Raw genomic sequence first — 16,919 nt, 5'->3', positions numbered from 1 at the left:
AGAACCCTGGAAGGATGTTCGCCCTTGTGTTGCTCTGCTGCGTCGCCGGCATCGCCTCGCTCCCACCTCTCGACTCGGGCGTAAGTGAAATGTGTTTTGTGTTGGTCACTCCGCTTTCATTGAATGCCAAATGGCTATTCGCAGCATTTCAACTTGTTCAACCTTAGCTGTGGCCGAAAGTAGAGCTGGGAACAATGCGATAGAGTCAGAATGTTATCATTAGCAAAGTGTTGTTTATTTAAATTACCTATTATTTATACGACATTTCGCTTTCCTAAGTATTCAGTCGCTTACTGAAGATCTCTATATGCGTGTGTAAATACTGAAAAAGTGCAGCGAGTTTATTTTACGTGTTTATCTTAGTATGAAGTGATTTACAATGGGAACGAAGTAAATGAGTTATCTCTTTTAATGACGGAAAACATTTGGTGATTAAAGAATGGAGCGATTTTTTATTTTTGATGAGAAAAAGGGTTATTTTCAGTCTCCCCACCCATTTATTTTCCAGGATGCAAATCAGGCGACGAATATTTCCTGGATACCTCTCCCCACGTTCCCTGTCTCTGGACCTCCTCTGGGTTAGTTTTTTCTCTTTCACACACTCACTCCGTACCAGTATATCATCTCTAGTAATACCAAAGCTGTCATACGTTATGCCATGAAGGCGACACACACGTCATTAAAATCAACAAAATGCCCTTGCCTTTTCCAGCGGCACCACGCATCGTAAATGGCCGGACAGCCGAGCCCCACGCCTACCCATACCAGGCCGCCCTCTCGTGTAACGGACGCTTCCTCTGTGGAGGATCTGTGATAAGTGATTGGCACGTGGTGACAGCCGCACACTGCGTGGACAGGTGAGAGATACCTATATTGATCAGTCCTTCATGTGCAAAATAAGATATGACAAAATGTTTTGATGGCATTCTGTAATTGGGACAAATTGCAATAAAATGTATCTATCTGTTTTTCCTTTTTTTTCTTTTTTTTTCACATTTTTGTCTTTTACAGTCCACGAAAATGTAAGGTTGTTCTGGGTGGCCACGACCTGAAGAGATGGGAGCGCAGTCGACAAATCATAGCCGTGGGCGAAACTTACGTACATCGCGACTATTCGAAGAAATATATTCTCAGGGATCAGGTAACAAGGAATTTGCTGCCGATTTGCTTCCCATTACATCCCTGATCCACTTGTCGAAGTGGAATACATTGACCACTCCCTGTGGGTAGGCCGGGTTGCAACCCTTCGCGGCAAAGGAAGCACTCCCGAAGAGTTGGTTTTCATAAACATACGGCCCCCCCGCGTCGCCCTGAAGAAGAAGATAAAGTTCAACAGTAAGTCACGCGATTGCATTTTTGTATGAGTGTGTGCATGGATGTGTGCCTATGCGTGTGACTGCTTAATCGCCATTCAAAGATCTGACGCTATTGCAGTTTGGCCTATTATGCGTAGGAGAAGAACAACACTCATCTCAAGTTCTTCCTCAGAATACGTCCAGCCTGTCAACCTGCCGAAGACGAGTCCGGAAGATTGGATGCCTCTGACACACACAGGATGGGGAACAACTGCCAAAGGTAAGTCATTTCTATCAAAGATTAACCGATGACAAAAAACTTCCGTATATAGTAGAATGAAGAAATCGTATACATGTATTTTTTCTTTTAACCTAAAGATATGTAGGATTCTTATGTAGCTTTCTGTTATCCGATTTCCAGGGAGTGGAATCGAACATTTTTCGGTTCTCCAAGTAGCAACAACCAATGCTTTAAAGCAAAAAACTCTTCCCTCCGAAGGACGACTCAATCACCTGTGTTTATAGCAGTGTGGAGTCATCCTGCTATGTAAGTCAACTTGAAAAATCTTTGGAATGATCTCTCTCTCTCTCTCTGTCTCTATCTCTCTCTCTCCCTCCCTCTCTCCCTCCCTCTCTCTCTCCCCTCCATTTCTCTCTCTCTCTCTCCCCCTCCATTTCTCTCTCTCTCTCCCCCTCCCCTCCATTTCTCTCTTTCTATCTCTCTCTCTCTCTCTCCCTCCCTCCCTCCCTCCCTCCCTCCCTCCCCTCCCTCCCTCCCTCTCTCTCTCTCTCTCTCTCTCTCTCTCCCTCCATTTCTCTCTCTCTCTCTTTCTCTCGCCCCCCCCTCTCTCTCTCCCTCTCTCCTTCTCCCTCCCTCCCTCTCTCTCCTTCTCCCTCCCTCCCTCTCTCTCTCTCTCCCTCTCTCCCCCCCCCTCCATTTCTCTCTCTCTCTCCCCCTCCCCTCCATTTCTCTCTTTCTATCTCTCTCTCTCTCCCCCTCCATTTCTCTCTCTCTCTTTTTCTCTCGCCCCCCCCTCTCTCTCTCCCTCCCTCCCTCTTTCTCCTTCTCCCTCCCTCCCTCTCCCCCCCCCCTCCATTTCTCTCTCTCTCTCTCCCCCCCCTCCATTTCTCTCTCTCTCTCTCCCACCCTCTATTTCTCTCTCTCTCTCTCTGTCTCCGGCTTATTTGGCTGTAATTAATGTGTTTATCAAGAGAACAGCAGTGGCAGAGAAAAACAGTGGCAATTCACGTCTCTGCCTTTGTCTCTCAACAACACTTCCGATCATGACACTAATTGATCCCTCCCCTCTCCTCCCTCAGGGCGACGCGGGGGGGCCGTATGTTTATGAAAACCAACTCTTCGGGAGTGCTTCCTTTGCCGCGAAGGGTTGCAACCCGGCCTACCCACAGGGAGTGGTCAATGTATTCCACTTCGACAAGTGGATCAGGGATGTAATGGGAAGCAAATCGGCAGCAAATTCCTTGTTACCTGATCCCTGAGAATATATTTCTTCGAATAGTCGCGATGTACGTAAGTTTCGCCCACGGCTATGATTTGTCGACTGCGCTCCCATCTCTTCAGGTCGTGGCCACCCAGAACAACCTTACATTTTCGTGGACTGTAAAAGACAAAAATGTGAAAAAAAGAAAAAAAAGGAAAAACAGATAGATACATTTTATTGCAATTTGTCCCAATTACAGAATGCCATCAAAACATTTTGATTTGCATCCTGGAAAATAAATTCAATCCTATCATTATATACATAGTATAGAGCCTGTGATGTAAGGAAGAAATACATACATTTCCTAAACAGAAGGTCTAAAGCACCATATCAAGGAAGCGCCAATGAGCGCAACTGAAAGTTAAAACACGATTCCACGGGGAGAAATGTGATTCAAATGATGGCCTTTTAATAGTTGTCAAATTAGCGAAAAATTCCGCATGGCAGGTGGTGCAGCTGGCCTTCGTTGGCTCATTCTGAACTGGAGTTAGCCAAGGCGCGACCTCATCCAACGCGAGCCACTCGTTCCTAAACTTTCGTTTAGTAGCCATAACGCTTTGGAATATAGAAACACCATAGTTAACACAAACAATTTTTATAAGAGTTACTCATTAAATAAGTTGAACTATCTCTGAAGATTGGTTTTCCTTGAAATAAAGAAATGCTCCGCATAAATGTGTTTTCTATAACCTTTCTTTAATATTTAAGAGAACAAAAAAAAATAATATGTTACAGAAAAAATACAAACTAATAGGAAATGTGGATAAGGGCTATTTGTACTGACATTGTTAATAACAAAAATATCTATAATAACAGAATAGTTTTGAATATTATGCATATTGTTTTATAATTTAATATCAATATGAAAATATACATGTGCATGGGGTCATGAAATATAAAAATCGTGTTCAACTATTTCAAAACTTTGAATTATACCCAGAAAATTATAACATTGTATTTCATATTATTACTATACATATTATGATATAGTGTTTATAAATGATATTGTTTTACATTATCTATCATCATTAATAAAAGTTGCATTTCATTAATTACCATCGATATCTTTGTAACAATACAACTAAAATTGATATAAATAGTAATGTAATAGTTACCCCTGGAAAAGTTTTCTTTTTGTAGTTATATATCTGAACAAGAGATGGCGCTGGTATGAGATTGCGGCCTCACATTTTTTTTAAATGGTAGGATAGGTGCTTTCCTATCTTTCGTATATAGTCTTTGGTATGTTTTTTTGATTATTAAAGGGCCGGGAGGCGTGGTTTGTTTACATCCTGTCCCTTTAAACGCTCTCTACTACTACCCATGTTTTCCCTCAGTTTTATAGCTTTTTTCCCGTTTTTATTACGTTTTTTTTTGGTAGAAGCGTTACTTCATATAAAAGAGGTAGTTGGCATCTCTGGAGTTGGTGAGCGACGAGCCTCCAAGCGATCGATGCCAAGTGGTGCTGGCTGGCGCCACGTGCAGGGGATGAGGGTACGTGCTCGCTACCCGGGATTACCCCCCCACGACTGCTTCGTGTACACATTCATCAACTTGGAGCCGTTACACATAATGCCTAGGCCAAAGAAGAACGTGCCTTTACGTCGCAAATGTGCAAAAATTGCGACAGAAGCATCAATTGTTGCAGCGAAGCGAAGGCGCCAGGCGCGTTTAGCAGTGAGGAGGCGTCACCACCGTCACCTGTTGCGTCATGTTCACGTGCACCAACGAGTGCACAGAAAAGAAAATTTCTTGTAACTGAACAAAAAGAACAACCAGAAGCTAGTGAAATGAAAATACGATGCATAAGTTATGAAGAGACAGTGAAAGAAATAGTGGAAAGCATGTTATGTCCATCATGTTGTCAGAATAATGCTACTGCTAAATTTACGCACCACCAAATAGACACGTACATCCAAGTGAAGTGATCATGTGGCCACGTTGTAGTGGATACTAAGAAAGATGTACAGGTGAAAGAACATTGTTATCCCATGACAACATAATTAGTATACTGCATGATGATGCTCGGTGTTGGATGGTGGTAGGCCTACTTGGCATTGAGTCTACACTTTCTATGGAAAAATATCTGCAGAACATGGACAAGATGATGGACTCGCCATTCAGAGGAAAAATGAGGAACAAGAACCTGCAAAGAGACGGAGTATGCAGCTGGAGGCTTCTGATTGTCACTGCGTTGTAAACAAATCCACTTTTCTCAAATGTAAATTATTGTGCTTTAAGTTGCTACTCCTCCGTCAGTTTTTATGCGATTTACTTAATTCTTTTTTCACTGTGTTCGTCATTGAATTTTCTATAAAATAGAAGCTTTTTTTTAATAAGTGTAATTTGGAATTTTTAAACCTGCGTAAATGCTGAGATTTTAGGCGCAGCGACACTTGTTGATGTTCTTTAATTTTTTGTGTCATTAAAAATCATATAATTGGAAAAAGTAAAGCTTCTAGTTTGTTAGGCAATGATTACTTTCATCAAAAATAATTTTAAAAAATAATTATCTTAATTAGCTTGGAAGCCTTAGTCGGTCAAAGTTCGCTTAAAATTTTAACAATTTTTTGACATTTTATTTTTTTTTTCTCTTTTTCTTTTCCGTGTATCATCTTCAAACTGTCTACACATGTATGTAGGTATCTTAGCTTTATGTCAATAAAGTTTCATGAAAATTGATCGAGAAGTTTAGGATTACCCCAAAAAATCATCCTGAGACCCTTAAGGAATGACTGAGACCGCAGTGTTTGCACACACTTCGTTTTATTGATAGTGGTCAAAACCTGTCAATACAACGTAGTCATTAACATATAAATTCGTAACATACAAGATAACAATATTGATTACAATGTTGTACATGACATATGGTCAGTAATAGATAGATCTTAACATCGTAGGAGTATAGTATCATAACATCATTATGATGTTATCCAAGTAATCATATTTATCATAGCTTAATACTTAGGGCCATTTATAATCAGTTACATTAACTATTCACATAAGTAATAACAATGAAGATATAATGGTGTCAATACATACACGTTGCGGGCACAGAAACACCTCAGTTCACTCTTTGCGTGCGCTAATCCTCGGAGATGTGGTCTCTGTGGTACTGTGTCTCGTACTGCCTATCCTCGACTCTTTATGCTTTTCCTTCGCTCTATGTATGTGGTCCTACACAGCCTATCGTGGCTTCGTCAGCACAGGAACACAAGGTAGTACTGTTCGTGATACGTAAACACATCTTCGGTGATAAATGCGCGGGGCCATGTGGTGCGGTTGTTTGTGGGGTCACTCAGTGACACCAGCTGACCTGCTACACCCTTTCCATCGCTAGTTGCTACAGGGGCGTAAGCCACTCACTTAATTTATCACCGTACTGTGTCTGTTAACAGTACGGCGATAACACTATGTGCTCCTCTCTCCTAAACCTGAAACATTATGAATCATGAAATTAAATGATTTTTGAAATGCTTTCATTTTTCCGAAATTATCCCTTACCTGTGTATGTCATTGAAATGAACTTCATAAACCCAAAGCAACGCGTCAAGAATACGACTTAGGATAAATGCAGTACTTTGTAAGACGCACATTTGAGATAAAGGTTTATCTCGCACATTTCGAGGCTACAAATCACATTTTGCATTTTATTATGGTGGAAAAATGCTATTATAGTAAGATTAATAAGTTTGAAATAGATCATGTAAACTGCAGCAAATAATAATAATGATGAAAACATATTATAATTTGATTTTCATAGAACGTAGAAATTATGATAACAATGATAATAATAATAATGCCGATGTTGATAGTAGTAATAATGTCGACAACAAACTGATTATATTAATGACAATAATAACGATAATAATAAAAATAATAATGATAATTGAACAATTCTATCAATAATGATAACAATAATTGTAATGACAATAGTGATAACAAAGCACTAATTATACTGATAATGCTGATAATAATAATAATAGTAACAATAATGATAACAACAGTGATAAAGATTTATAAACCAACGCTAGATATCGAAAAAGTATCAACATGAAACAATAAAATCAGTTTGACTAAAAACACGGCCAAGATGAGGCATGAGGGTGTTCGAATTCGTATTTCCTTGGTTTAGGTTCAGCCTGATCGCTCGCAAGGTGTATGGGAATAGGAGACGTGGAAGCCGCGGCTCACAGAGTCTGCAGCGAGACTGAATTCGTCCGCGACCGATACCATTCGCGCGGGGAAGAGCTTGGAGTGAGTGAGCTGAGGATGAGAGAAGCTTAGGAGTCAGGATGAAGGGAAGGGAGCTTATGTAACAGACGAATACATGATTCACTCACACACACACACACACACACACACACACACACACACACACAAGCTATCACGTGAAATATACTGTACTGCATGAAAACTGACTGTAGGTGCGTGTCTGTTCGTGTGTATTACGAGTAATAAAAATCTACGGGCGGAGTCGAGCCTGCGCGACGATCCTGAAGGGTGAATTAATCCATCATTGCTGGTTTTCATCTCCTGTGTACGCCGTCAGCAGAGGTGTGTACATTATCTCTGTAAGTATGTAGGTTGTGGCCGTGAATTATAATAAGCAGAGACAGAAAGACAGACAGGGAGAGAGAGAGAGAAATAAATGAATAGAAGGATATATAGACAAAGAAGAGAAAGCACGAAAGAGAGAGAGAGAGAGAGAGAGAAAGAAGAGAGAGAGAGAGAGAGAGAGAGAGAAGGATAGATAGATAGATAGATATAGAGAGATAGACAGAGAGAGAGAGAGAGAGAGAGAGAGAGGGAGGAGGAAGAGAGAGAGAGAGAGAGAGAGAGAGAGAGAAGGATAGATAGATAGATAGAGAGAGAGAGAGGAGAGAAGAAAAGAGAGGGGGGCGGGGAAAAGGAGAGAGAGAAAAAAAATAGAGATAGAGAGATCGATAGATAGATAGAAAGTTAGAGAGAGACAGAGACAGAGAGAGAGGGAGAGAGAGAGAGAAGGACAGAGAGGGAGAGAGAGAGAGAAGGACAGAGAGGGAGAGAGAGAGAGAGTGTGTAAACCACCAGCTGGCACTAGTTATAACCAGCTTGCTGGCCACAGTTGTAACCCACCACTGAGAGCAGTTGTTATAACCACTCAGTGCCCTGATTGTAGGTCGCTGGATAAGAGACAGACGTTCCCGTGTAGTGATGTACTTCGCCCCAGCCATCCCTCCAGGACAAATACACTAGTTTCCCCTTTATCGCCACGAGGGGGAAGAGGCGCCGAGAGGTGGCGTTGCCCTGGAGGGCCGACCACTTACTCCCTCCCTGGAGGGCCGACCACTTACTCCCTCCCTGGAGGGCCGACCACTTACTCCCTCCCTGGAGGGCCGACCACTTACTCCCTCCCTGGAGGGCCGACCACTTACTCCCTCCCTGGAGGGCCGACCACTTACTCCCTCCCTGGAGGGCCGACCACTTACTCCCTCCCTGGAGGGCCGACCACTTACTCCCTCCCTGGAGGGCCGACCACTTACTCCCTCCCTGGAGGGCCGATCACTTAAGCTAGCCATACACCTGCAGATTTGATCGCTCATGACCAACAGATATGGAATGCGAGAGATGAAATCTGCCGCTCTACTCGCCACTAACTGCGCAGACTAAATTGCTCAGATATCCAACTCCACCTCCAGTGTGTGTTCAGCAGTAGATCACATGATATTCAATATCAGTGCCTCACACACATATAAATACAACACCCATAAACACAACCACACATCTCACATACCTAGTTTTTCTTTCACTCTTTCTCTCTCACACACGTACATATACTCGCACTCACTCTCGCATTCGCACTCACTCACATTCAAACACGCGCATAAACGCTTAGACACAAACACACAAATACACTCTCTCTCTCTCTCTCTCTCTCTCTCTCTCTCTCTCTCTCTCTCTCTCTCTCTCTCTCAAACACATAATCGCAAGCGCACCTGCATTCACCCACACTTATGTCAGCCACACACTGAACTATTCAACCTGTGGAAGGAAAGAACTCTCGCATTTATCCATAGACTCAGCGATAAAATCTGTACGGGGGTAAAAACTTCCAACATGATGGAAGATCAAAATGAGCGATTTGATGTGCGAGGTTTTATCTTTATCGCCCCATACACAGGCAGATATTTAGGAGATTTGGTCCGTACCGATCAAATCTGCTGAAACTGAGCGATCAAATCTGCAGGTGTATGGCTAGCTTTACTCCCTCCCTGGAGGGCCGACCACTTACTCCCTCCCTGGAGGGCCGACCAATTACTCCCTCCCTGGAAGGACGACCTGCAACTGACTCACTCCCTGGAAAGGAGCCCTTAAATACCCCTGCGAGGCGTTATTCAGGAACACACTCGTGTATGAGACTTTGTTGGCCTCACACTGATTAAAAAACATAGAAGCAATAAGCAAAATATCTGGTGCCACTGGAACTACCCTGTCTCAGGGCTTCTAGTCTCGCTAGATCTTGTTGTTTCTTTGTTATCTAAAGTAAAAGAATAAAGTAAAGTACTGTATTTACAGTTTTTGTACTTTGCCTGCACCTTCAGTGCTTTATTTTGAAGGTGACACGAGACTACAAGTAGGTGTAGTCAGCCCCCACCCCAGACCCGCAGCTCTCTTCTACCACAGGGTAGCCCTTACGGGCTGACCCCTGGGTAGGGAGGCCCAGTAGTCTGGGGCGTCCTTTGGGCGCAACTTTTCTCTCCTCCTAAATTTTTCCATTCTTCTGTGTGACTTTACTGAGCCTACGGGAGTCTCCTTGTGAGCTCCTGTATTCGCTTGGGGGGTGGGCATTAACTTACCGTCCCTCACACTAGGCAGGTTCGGCGGTAGGAAGGTGCCTTACACACAACTCCGATCCCTTAGTTGGTACTGGAGAACGCAACCAGGCTTCCACTAAGGGGGGGTGAGGACGATTAACTGAAAGACTTGTTTTATTTTATCCTCTCTTAGCTATTGGGATTAGGTTGATCCAAAAGTTAAGGGAAAAGGTAGTCCTCTCAGGACAACGGGCTTTGGCCCAGGGTTCGGACCTGGTCCGATACCCAGTATGATTGACTCCCCGGCTACCCTTCCTCCTCCCCAAGGAGGAGGGGCGACTCAGAACCATTCTAAGACCACTTTGACCAGTAATGGAACCCCGACTAATGACCGACCCAGACGACACATTAATATCCCTCCCCAGAACGCAAGGTGCGTGAACATCCGTTGCATGAAAGAAAATCAATCCTTGCAGAATGTCAACCCCTTTATCATTAAGAAGGTCCTTGATGGTCAAGTGGGAGGCAGTTTTGATTTTGTCCGAAAGTTGCGAGATGGTAGCCTCCTTGTGAAAGTGCAATTTAAGTCTCAGGTTAATGATTTACTTAAGCTGACGCAGATTCATGACATTACAGTAAAAGTAACTATTCCTGTTGGCCCAAATACCTGTAAGGGAGTAATCTTTCACAGGGATTTGAGGACAATGGAAGAAAGCGAAATTCTTGATGCCATGAATGACCAAAACGTTGTAGACGTAAATTGCATGACCAAGAAAGATGGGAATGCGCGAACAAAGACCGGATTGTGTTTCTTGACCTTTGCTTCAAATAAAATTCCAAGTACTGTCAAAATCGAATATGAGATTGTTCAAGTACGACCTTACATTCAAAAGCCAATGCGGTGTAATAGATGCCAAAAATTTGGACACACCTCATTAAGATGCAATGATAAGGATACTAACAAATTCACTTGCGGTAAATGTACTGGAGAACACGATACCACTGAATGCACGGAAAAGACACTCAAGTGTGCTAACTGTGGAGGTCCCCATCAGTCAGGCTCTGCTGAATGCAGTAGCCTGAAGAAGGAGACTGAGACATTAGCATACATGAGAGAACATGATGTTAGCTACCGTGAGGCCAAGAAGAAAGTGGAAGGTTTGACAAGCAAACCCAATACTTCTTACGCCTCAGCAGTAACTAACACTGTTTCCAGTGCAAGCAGTGTTAATCAGCAGCTTGCAGTTAAGGACCAGGAAATTGCAGAATTGAAAGAAACGGTAAAGGACTTAATGAATCAGATTAAAGAATTGAACAAGACAATTAAAGAAATTGCTGAATCAACCCAGCAAAAACAGCATCTTAAGGAGGTCGATACCAAATCACAATCCGGATCGCACCTTCTAGTCCAGGCGACCCCCACTAGAACTTCGTCTGGTGGTAGTTCTGCTCGTAAGAGCAGATCATCCTCCGCCGGGCGTCTCTCTGGTGGAGGGGAGCAGGCCATGGAGACTACTGTCTCCAAAAATTCCCGAGAGAGGCCCTCGGGAAGCGAGGGAGAGGAGGAGGCGCCTCCCTCCCAAAAAAAGAAAATAAAAACCGGCGGACAAGGCACTTCCAAACCCCATAAAACGTAATCCACGCGTATACCATCATACAATGGAACTGTCGAAGTCTTAGATCAAAAGTAAACTCTCTTAGATTATTAGCCTCGTCCTATGCTCCCGATATTATCGTACTACAAGAAAGCCATTTAAGCGACCAAGTCTCTGACGAGGTTGTATCGCTAAGAAACTACCATCTTTGTAGAAAAGACCGAGAGGGAAGGGGTGGAGGCGGAGTCGCCATGTACATCCACCAGAATCTCCCTTTCATTGAAGTGACGATTAATTCTACTTTGGAACACGTCGCATGCAAAGTAAAATTCAATAACATGTATCTGACTATATGCTCAGCTTACTGTCCACCTGATAAAAGGTTAATCTATGATGAGCTTTTTGCTATTCAGGACAGTCTGCCAAACAATAAATTAATCCTAGGAGATTTCAATGCTCGTCATACATCATGGGGTTCCCCACGGGTGAATGGTAGAGGTGAGCAAGTAGTTAAGTTGATCAACGACTCTGATCTGGTTCTTCTAAATGATGGTAGTCCAACGCGAATAGACGATAGTACCGGTAATTTGAGCTTTATAGACCTATCACTGGTTTCCTCAACACTAGCAGCCAAGTGCCTGTGGCACACCATTGACGACTCGTTGGGAAGCGATCACCTTCCTATTTGTATTCAATATTCATGCGACACCACGAGGACGCCTTCAGCACCCAAATTTAACGTAAAAAGAGCAGATTGGGTCGCCTTCACAAGGAGTGTCAAGCTCGAAGTTGTTGGAGAAACCATTGATGATAAAGTAAACAATGTTCAAAATTGTATTATAAATGCAGCAATGGCAACCATTCCTAAGACTTCGACAGATAGCGTTAAGCATAGAGTTCCATGGTGGACACCAGATTGACGCAGGGCGCTATGTGAACGAAATAGGGCCTACAGGCTTTTCCATAATAATATTACCAACGAGAACTTTCGCAATTACAAACAAGCGAGAGCTAGGGCTCGTAGAACAATTAGACAAGCCAAGAGAGACTCCTGGCGAAGCTTTGTCTCTACAATAAATAGTAACACCAAGTTATCAGAGGTTTGGTCCACAGTCAATAGAATTAATAGAAAAAGAACATCAATTAAAATAAGAAACATCATTCATGAGGGAAGAAATTATGATTCACCTAGAGACATTGCTAACACAATCGCCAGGCAGTTCTCTTATACAAGCAGCTCGGAAAATTACAACCCTGCATTCCTGACCACCAAGGAAGCAGCCGAGCTGCAACCAATTCACTTTGCCACAGGAGATAATTTTGATTACAATAAAGATCTTTCAATGAATGAGCTTGTCCGAGCCCTAGAAGCCTGTAGAGGAACATCCCCAGGCCCCGATGAGATTCGATATGAGATGATAAAGCATCTTAATCATGATGACATGATTAAGTTGCTAGAAGTGTACAATGATATTTGGAAAAGCCAGACTTTTCCAAATTCATGGCACTTCGCCCACATCATTCCCATATTGAAAGGAGGGGGAAATCCCAGATCCGCCATCTCTTACCGCCCAATTGCGTTGACAAGTTGCTTATGCAAGGTCATGGAAAGAATTGTTAATAGTAGGCTATTGCATTTTTTAAATACCAGAAATTTACTAGTTGACGAGCAGTGCGGCTTCCGAAAGGGACGTCAAACTCTCGATCAGCTAGTAAAACTGGAAAGTCATATTCATGAGGCATTTGCCAAAAAGCATTTTTTGATATCAGTATTTCTAGACATTGAAAAAGCCTACGACATGACTTGGCGACATGGCCTACTCAGAAAACTTTATGCTTTCGGATTACGTGGAAACTTGCCTTGTTTCATCCAAAATTTCATTTCTGACAGAACGTTTTCTGTCAAATTGTTTTCTGACAATGTCACTTTCTCGGACATTTTTGTCCAGGCAAACGGGGTCCCACAAGGAAGCGTCTTGTCTCCAACATTATTTCTGTGTATAATAAATGACATTTTACCATCTCCTCCTCGGAATCTTAAATACTCACTGTACGCCGATGATTGTGCATTATGGCACTCCATCAATAATGCAGAGTTCTCGGCAAATCGGATCCAATTGGCACTGGATATGATTCATAACTGGGGCCTCCAGTGGGGTTTTAAGTTTTCCATTAAAAAGAGTATTGGCGTGGTCTTTACACATAGGAGAAAGCCCAACATCAGGCTAACTCTAGACAACCACCCAATACCTATTCAAAATTCAGCTAGATTTCTTGGTCTACTCTTTGATAGTAGATTGAATTGGAAAGACCATATTGGTCAGTTAAAGAATAAATGTCAAAAAGCACTCAATTTATTAAAGTGCATTTCTGGACACAAATGGGGAGCTGATAGAAAGTCTTTACTGATGTTATATAAATCCCTGATTAGATCTAAAGTAGATTATGGGTCAATCGTGTATGGCTCGGCAACGAGCTCAACTCTGAAAGGTTTGAATGTTGTGCAGAGTGCGTGTTTACGCGTCTGTCTTAGAGCCCTTAAGTGCACTCGCACCGAGCGCCTAGAGGTAGAGTCGGGAGTACCTCCCCTCCGTCTTAGACGCGGCCAGCTTGCGCTGACCTATGCCGCGAAGGTAGCCAGGCAGCCCCAACATCCCAACAGGGATGTTTTGCGCCGGCAGGTAGGGCCCCAGTATCGCGGCGGGAAGCCGCTGGGCAATAGACTCCATGACCTCACAGATAAAGTCGGTATAGATCTCTCTACCATCGATACCCTGGTTCAATCAAATATAGCACCGTGGGAAACACCCAATTTTTCTACTGTTGTAGACTGGCTACCATCAGCCAAAGCCACGGTGTCGGAGGTGGAGGTACGCCAGAGGTTCAGAGAGATCATAATTAAACATCTTTCCTTTTTTCATTTATATACCGACGGGTCCAAGACAGACGAGTGTGTGGGAGCGGGTGTATGGTCGACTGAATGTCAGTTGAGATTTCGATTGCCGAATCATACATCGATCTTTCTTGCCGAACTTTTTGCAATAGATAAAGCTTTAGATTTTGCCCTATCGACGACCCACGATAGAATAGTCATTTTTTCAGACTCGTTAAGTTCAATTAAAGCCATTAAATCACTAGAAACCACCTATAATGAAATACAGGGTAATATCATTCGTAAAATGCATAGTGCCAATAAATCAATCAAACTGATATGGGTACCTGGACATTCGGGTATCCATGGTAATGAACAGGCTGACAAACTAGCCGGGTCGACTGGCGATCTGGAGCCTGGTATTATCCGCACAGATCTCAGGTGTTTTGTCTCTTTTATAAAAGCAAAAATCCATCTCCTGTGGCAGAGTGAGTGGACCGACCTCACAATGCACAACAAAACAAAAGAAAAAATAGAAACGTGGGACACAGCCCACAGAAAATACAGAAGGGAGGAGGTGGTGTTGGCCCGCCTCAGGGTAAACACAACAAGACTAACCCACCTCACTCCCTACATAGAAAAAAGATTCCCTCCTCAATGCCAACACTGCAATAGAATATTATCAATAAACCATATACTTATAACATGCAATCAATACTATAACCAAAGACAAAAAATTAAAAATTATTTACAAATTAAAAATATTGAATTGAATATAAAAAATCTACTTTCTGATAATGAAAAAATAATTAATAAAGTAATCACTTTTTTAAAGGAGAGAAAACTTTATGACCTTTTATAGATTGATAAAATAAAATGGAATCATTGGCTTAATAACCTTGGCCTGTGCCGCTGGTTGATAGCCAATAAATCCAACAAGCAAGCAAGCAAGTTATTCGGTAGCAGATAGCCTCTAGCACATGAGCTACAAGCTCGGCAACAGCGCTGCTCACAACAAGTGTCCTTTTGACACTTGTTGTTTTTTTCTCTTTTTATTGTATTTTATCGTTTTTGAAAGGGTTGCGGCCATAGTTAAAATTCATGGCCAGGCCAAGGAAAGCATTTTTGAATATAGAAGGAGGAGAGACCTTTTTGTGTTTTGAATATATAAATAATAAACTTTGATGATCGGAACTATTTTATATTTTTCAAGTCCCTTTTTGTGAAACGGTGAAATAAGAATGTTTGCCTGACTCTAGCCACGCCTGCTCGGCAATGTCCTGTGTAGGAACTCTTTCTTTCCACATACAAACTGACATACACTCATACACATACATAACATACATTTTACACGTCTTCGACTGTCTCGCACATACACGGGTGCTGATCCCTTATCAGCTGGTGGCAGCCTACCCCTACACAGGACAGGATTCACGTTACCATGGATTCAATCGGGATTTTACTTTGGGGCAAGGGAATGTCTCGGGGAATCACTACACCCGTGCCATGGTCTTTATAGTTAATACACCAGACTCTGTTCGAAGGCCAGAGTCAGAGCTGTTCGCTCTAGTCTGTCTGTCTGACCTCTCTGTCCTGATCTGTCTGTCTGTGATCCTTGCATGTCCTTATGTACCAATCTTCAGTCACTTTCTACGCCTTAAGGCCTGCCGTTAACAAACACAGCTGCCGAGAGAAACTAGTGTTCCGAGGCGGAAACGAACACAGGAGACAGGAAGCGTCAGATCAAAACAGACAGCCATCGATATTGCATTGAATTAAGTAGACATACATGATCAATGTCTTGGGTCACATAATATCAGTATCAGTGCCTTACAGAGAGAGAGAGAGATGGGGGGGAGAGAGAGAAGGGGGAGGGAGGAAGAGAGAGAGAGAGAGAGATCTATATTTGAAAAAGCAAATATATTAATTCGTAGAGCCAAACAGTCACAAGAAGATTCATTTCGCTTGTTTTCCTCTAAAAAAGTCTATAATGGGTGACTTTATATAACAAGTTCTTATAATTAAAAGATATCCCCCAGAAATCCGTTGATATTTCCAGAGGTAATGCGAATGGAACTTGGAGTTTTGGCAACAGGGGGAGCAACGTCGCCACTCCACTGCCAGTTTTGTGTGGCGTTATTTTGCCCTGTCAATTCACGTAAATACAACAACATGTTATATTATCAACGTAGAAAGTTTGGGAGCTCGTATCTATACATATTTCAAACTTTCCCGAAAGGTGAATCTTGGCCATGGAGGATATATAAAGCCATTTATCTCAGGGTTTGAGGAGGATGCTCTCACACTCCTCGCCAGCTTTCAAAATGTATTTATTGGAAATCCACTATTAACCTGCCAGCTCCTAGGCCTACCTAAACAACCCATTTCTCTATACGTGTTTATATGAATCGACGAGTCAATGACATCAAAAATATTTAAAATACTTTATATATTTTCCTTCCCCGACCGATTGATTCAAAGAAAACGTTGAGTCGCCAGTAAATAGGGTAGACTCAAGTAAATTGATGATTATTCTATTTTCATAAAGTACTGAATTAACTTTTTCGTAATTTAATTCTATTTGCCAAGAGCACTTTTATGATATTATTATGATTATTTCTAGATTTCATTTCCAGTGTGAAGATTGTCCCTTTAAATGGTCAACTTTAGTTATTTTATCCAGTTTATCATGTTTCTTTTTTATCATTCGTTTATGATATAATCTTACCAAATTTGTTTTATCTATTTTCATGAGTTATATTTACACCTCTTACTTCTTCCCCAAATTACTTTACTCATGATTACATCAGAACCCACTGCTTGGGCTGACAGTCGGTGCTTTACAATCCATTGACGCG

At 42.3% G+C, this 16,919-nt stretch overlaps 2 protein-coding genes and 1 pseudogene across 3 annotated transcripts in view; all 3 read left to right on the top strand.

Annotated features, from left to right (window-relative positions):
- Positions 1-1,865, top strand: part of LOC122260308 (chymotrypsin BI-like) — a 2,022-nt gene extending 157 nt beyond the window's left edge. Inside the window, exons 1-6 of the mRNA XM_086552993.1 lie at positions 1-80; positions 509-578; positions 713-857; positions 1,012-1,335; positions 1,489-1,575; positions 1,717-1,865. The exon at positions 1-80 is cut by the window's left edge and continues 157 nt beyond it. Coding sequence (XP_086409119.1) covers positions 1-80; positions 509-578; positions 713-857; positions 1,012-1,186 — 470 coding nt within the window. The 3' untranslated portion in view covers positions 1,187-1,335; positions 1,489-1,575; positions 1,717-1,865. The remainder of the gene's footprint in view (positions 81-508; positions 579-712; positions 858-1,011; positions 1,336-1,488; positions 1,576-1,716) is intronic.
- On the top strand, positions 1,446-2,795 carry LOC147468727 (serine protease SP24D-like). The gene is made up of 3 exons (XM_086553096.1): positions 1,446-1,575; positions 1,695-1,822; positions 2,616-2,795. Exons 1-3 carry the CDS (start codon positions 1,446-1,448, stop codon positions 2,793-2,795), a joined length of 438 nt encoding a protein of 145 aa, XP_086409222.1.
- Positions 2,796-3,020: 225 nt separating this feature from the next.
- LOC147468726 (uncharacterized) lies at positions 3,021-5,478 on the top strand (annotated as a pseudogene). Its single transcript, XR_015192399.1, has one exon. The product of XR_015192399.1 is annotated as an uncharacterized LOC147468726 (transcript).
- The last annotated feature ends 11,441 nt before the right edge of the window (positions 5,479-16,919 follow it).

Source organism: Penaeus japonicus, unplaced genomic scaffold, assembly GCF_977035675.1.
Source record: "Penaeus japonicus unplaced genomic scaffold, GWHDUDI00000001_assembly GWHDUDI00000027, whole genome shotgun sequence".
NCBI classification, from domain to species: domain Eukaryota; kingdom Metazoa; phylum Arthropoda; class Malacostraca; order Decapoda; family Penaeidae; genus Penaeus; species Penaeus japonicus.
The sequence above is the reverse complement of the archived record's forward strand: the minus strand, read 5'-3'. Positions and strand labels throughout refer to the sequence as shown.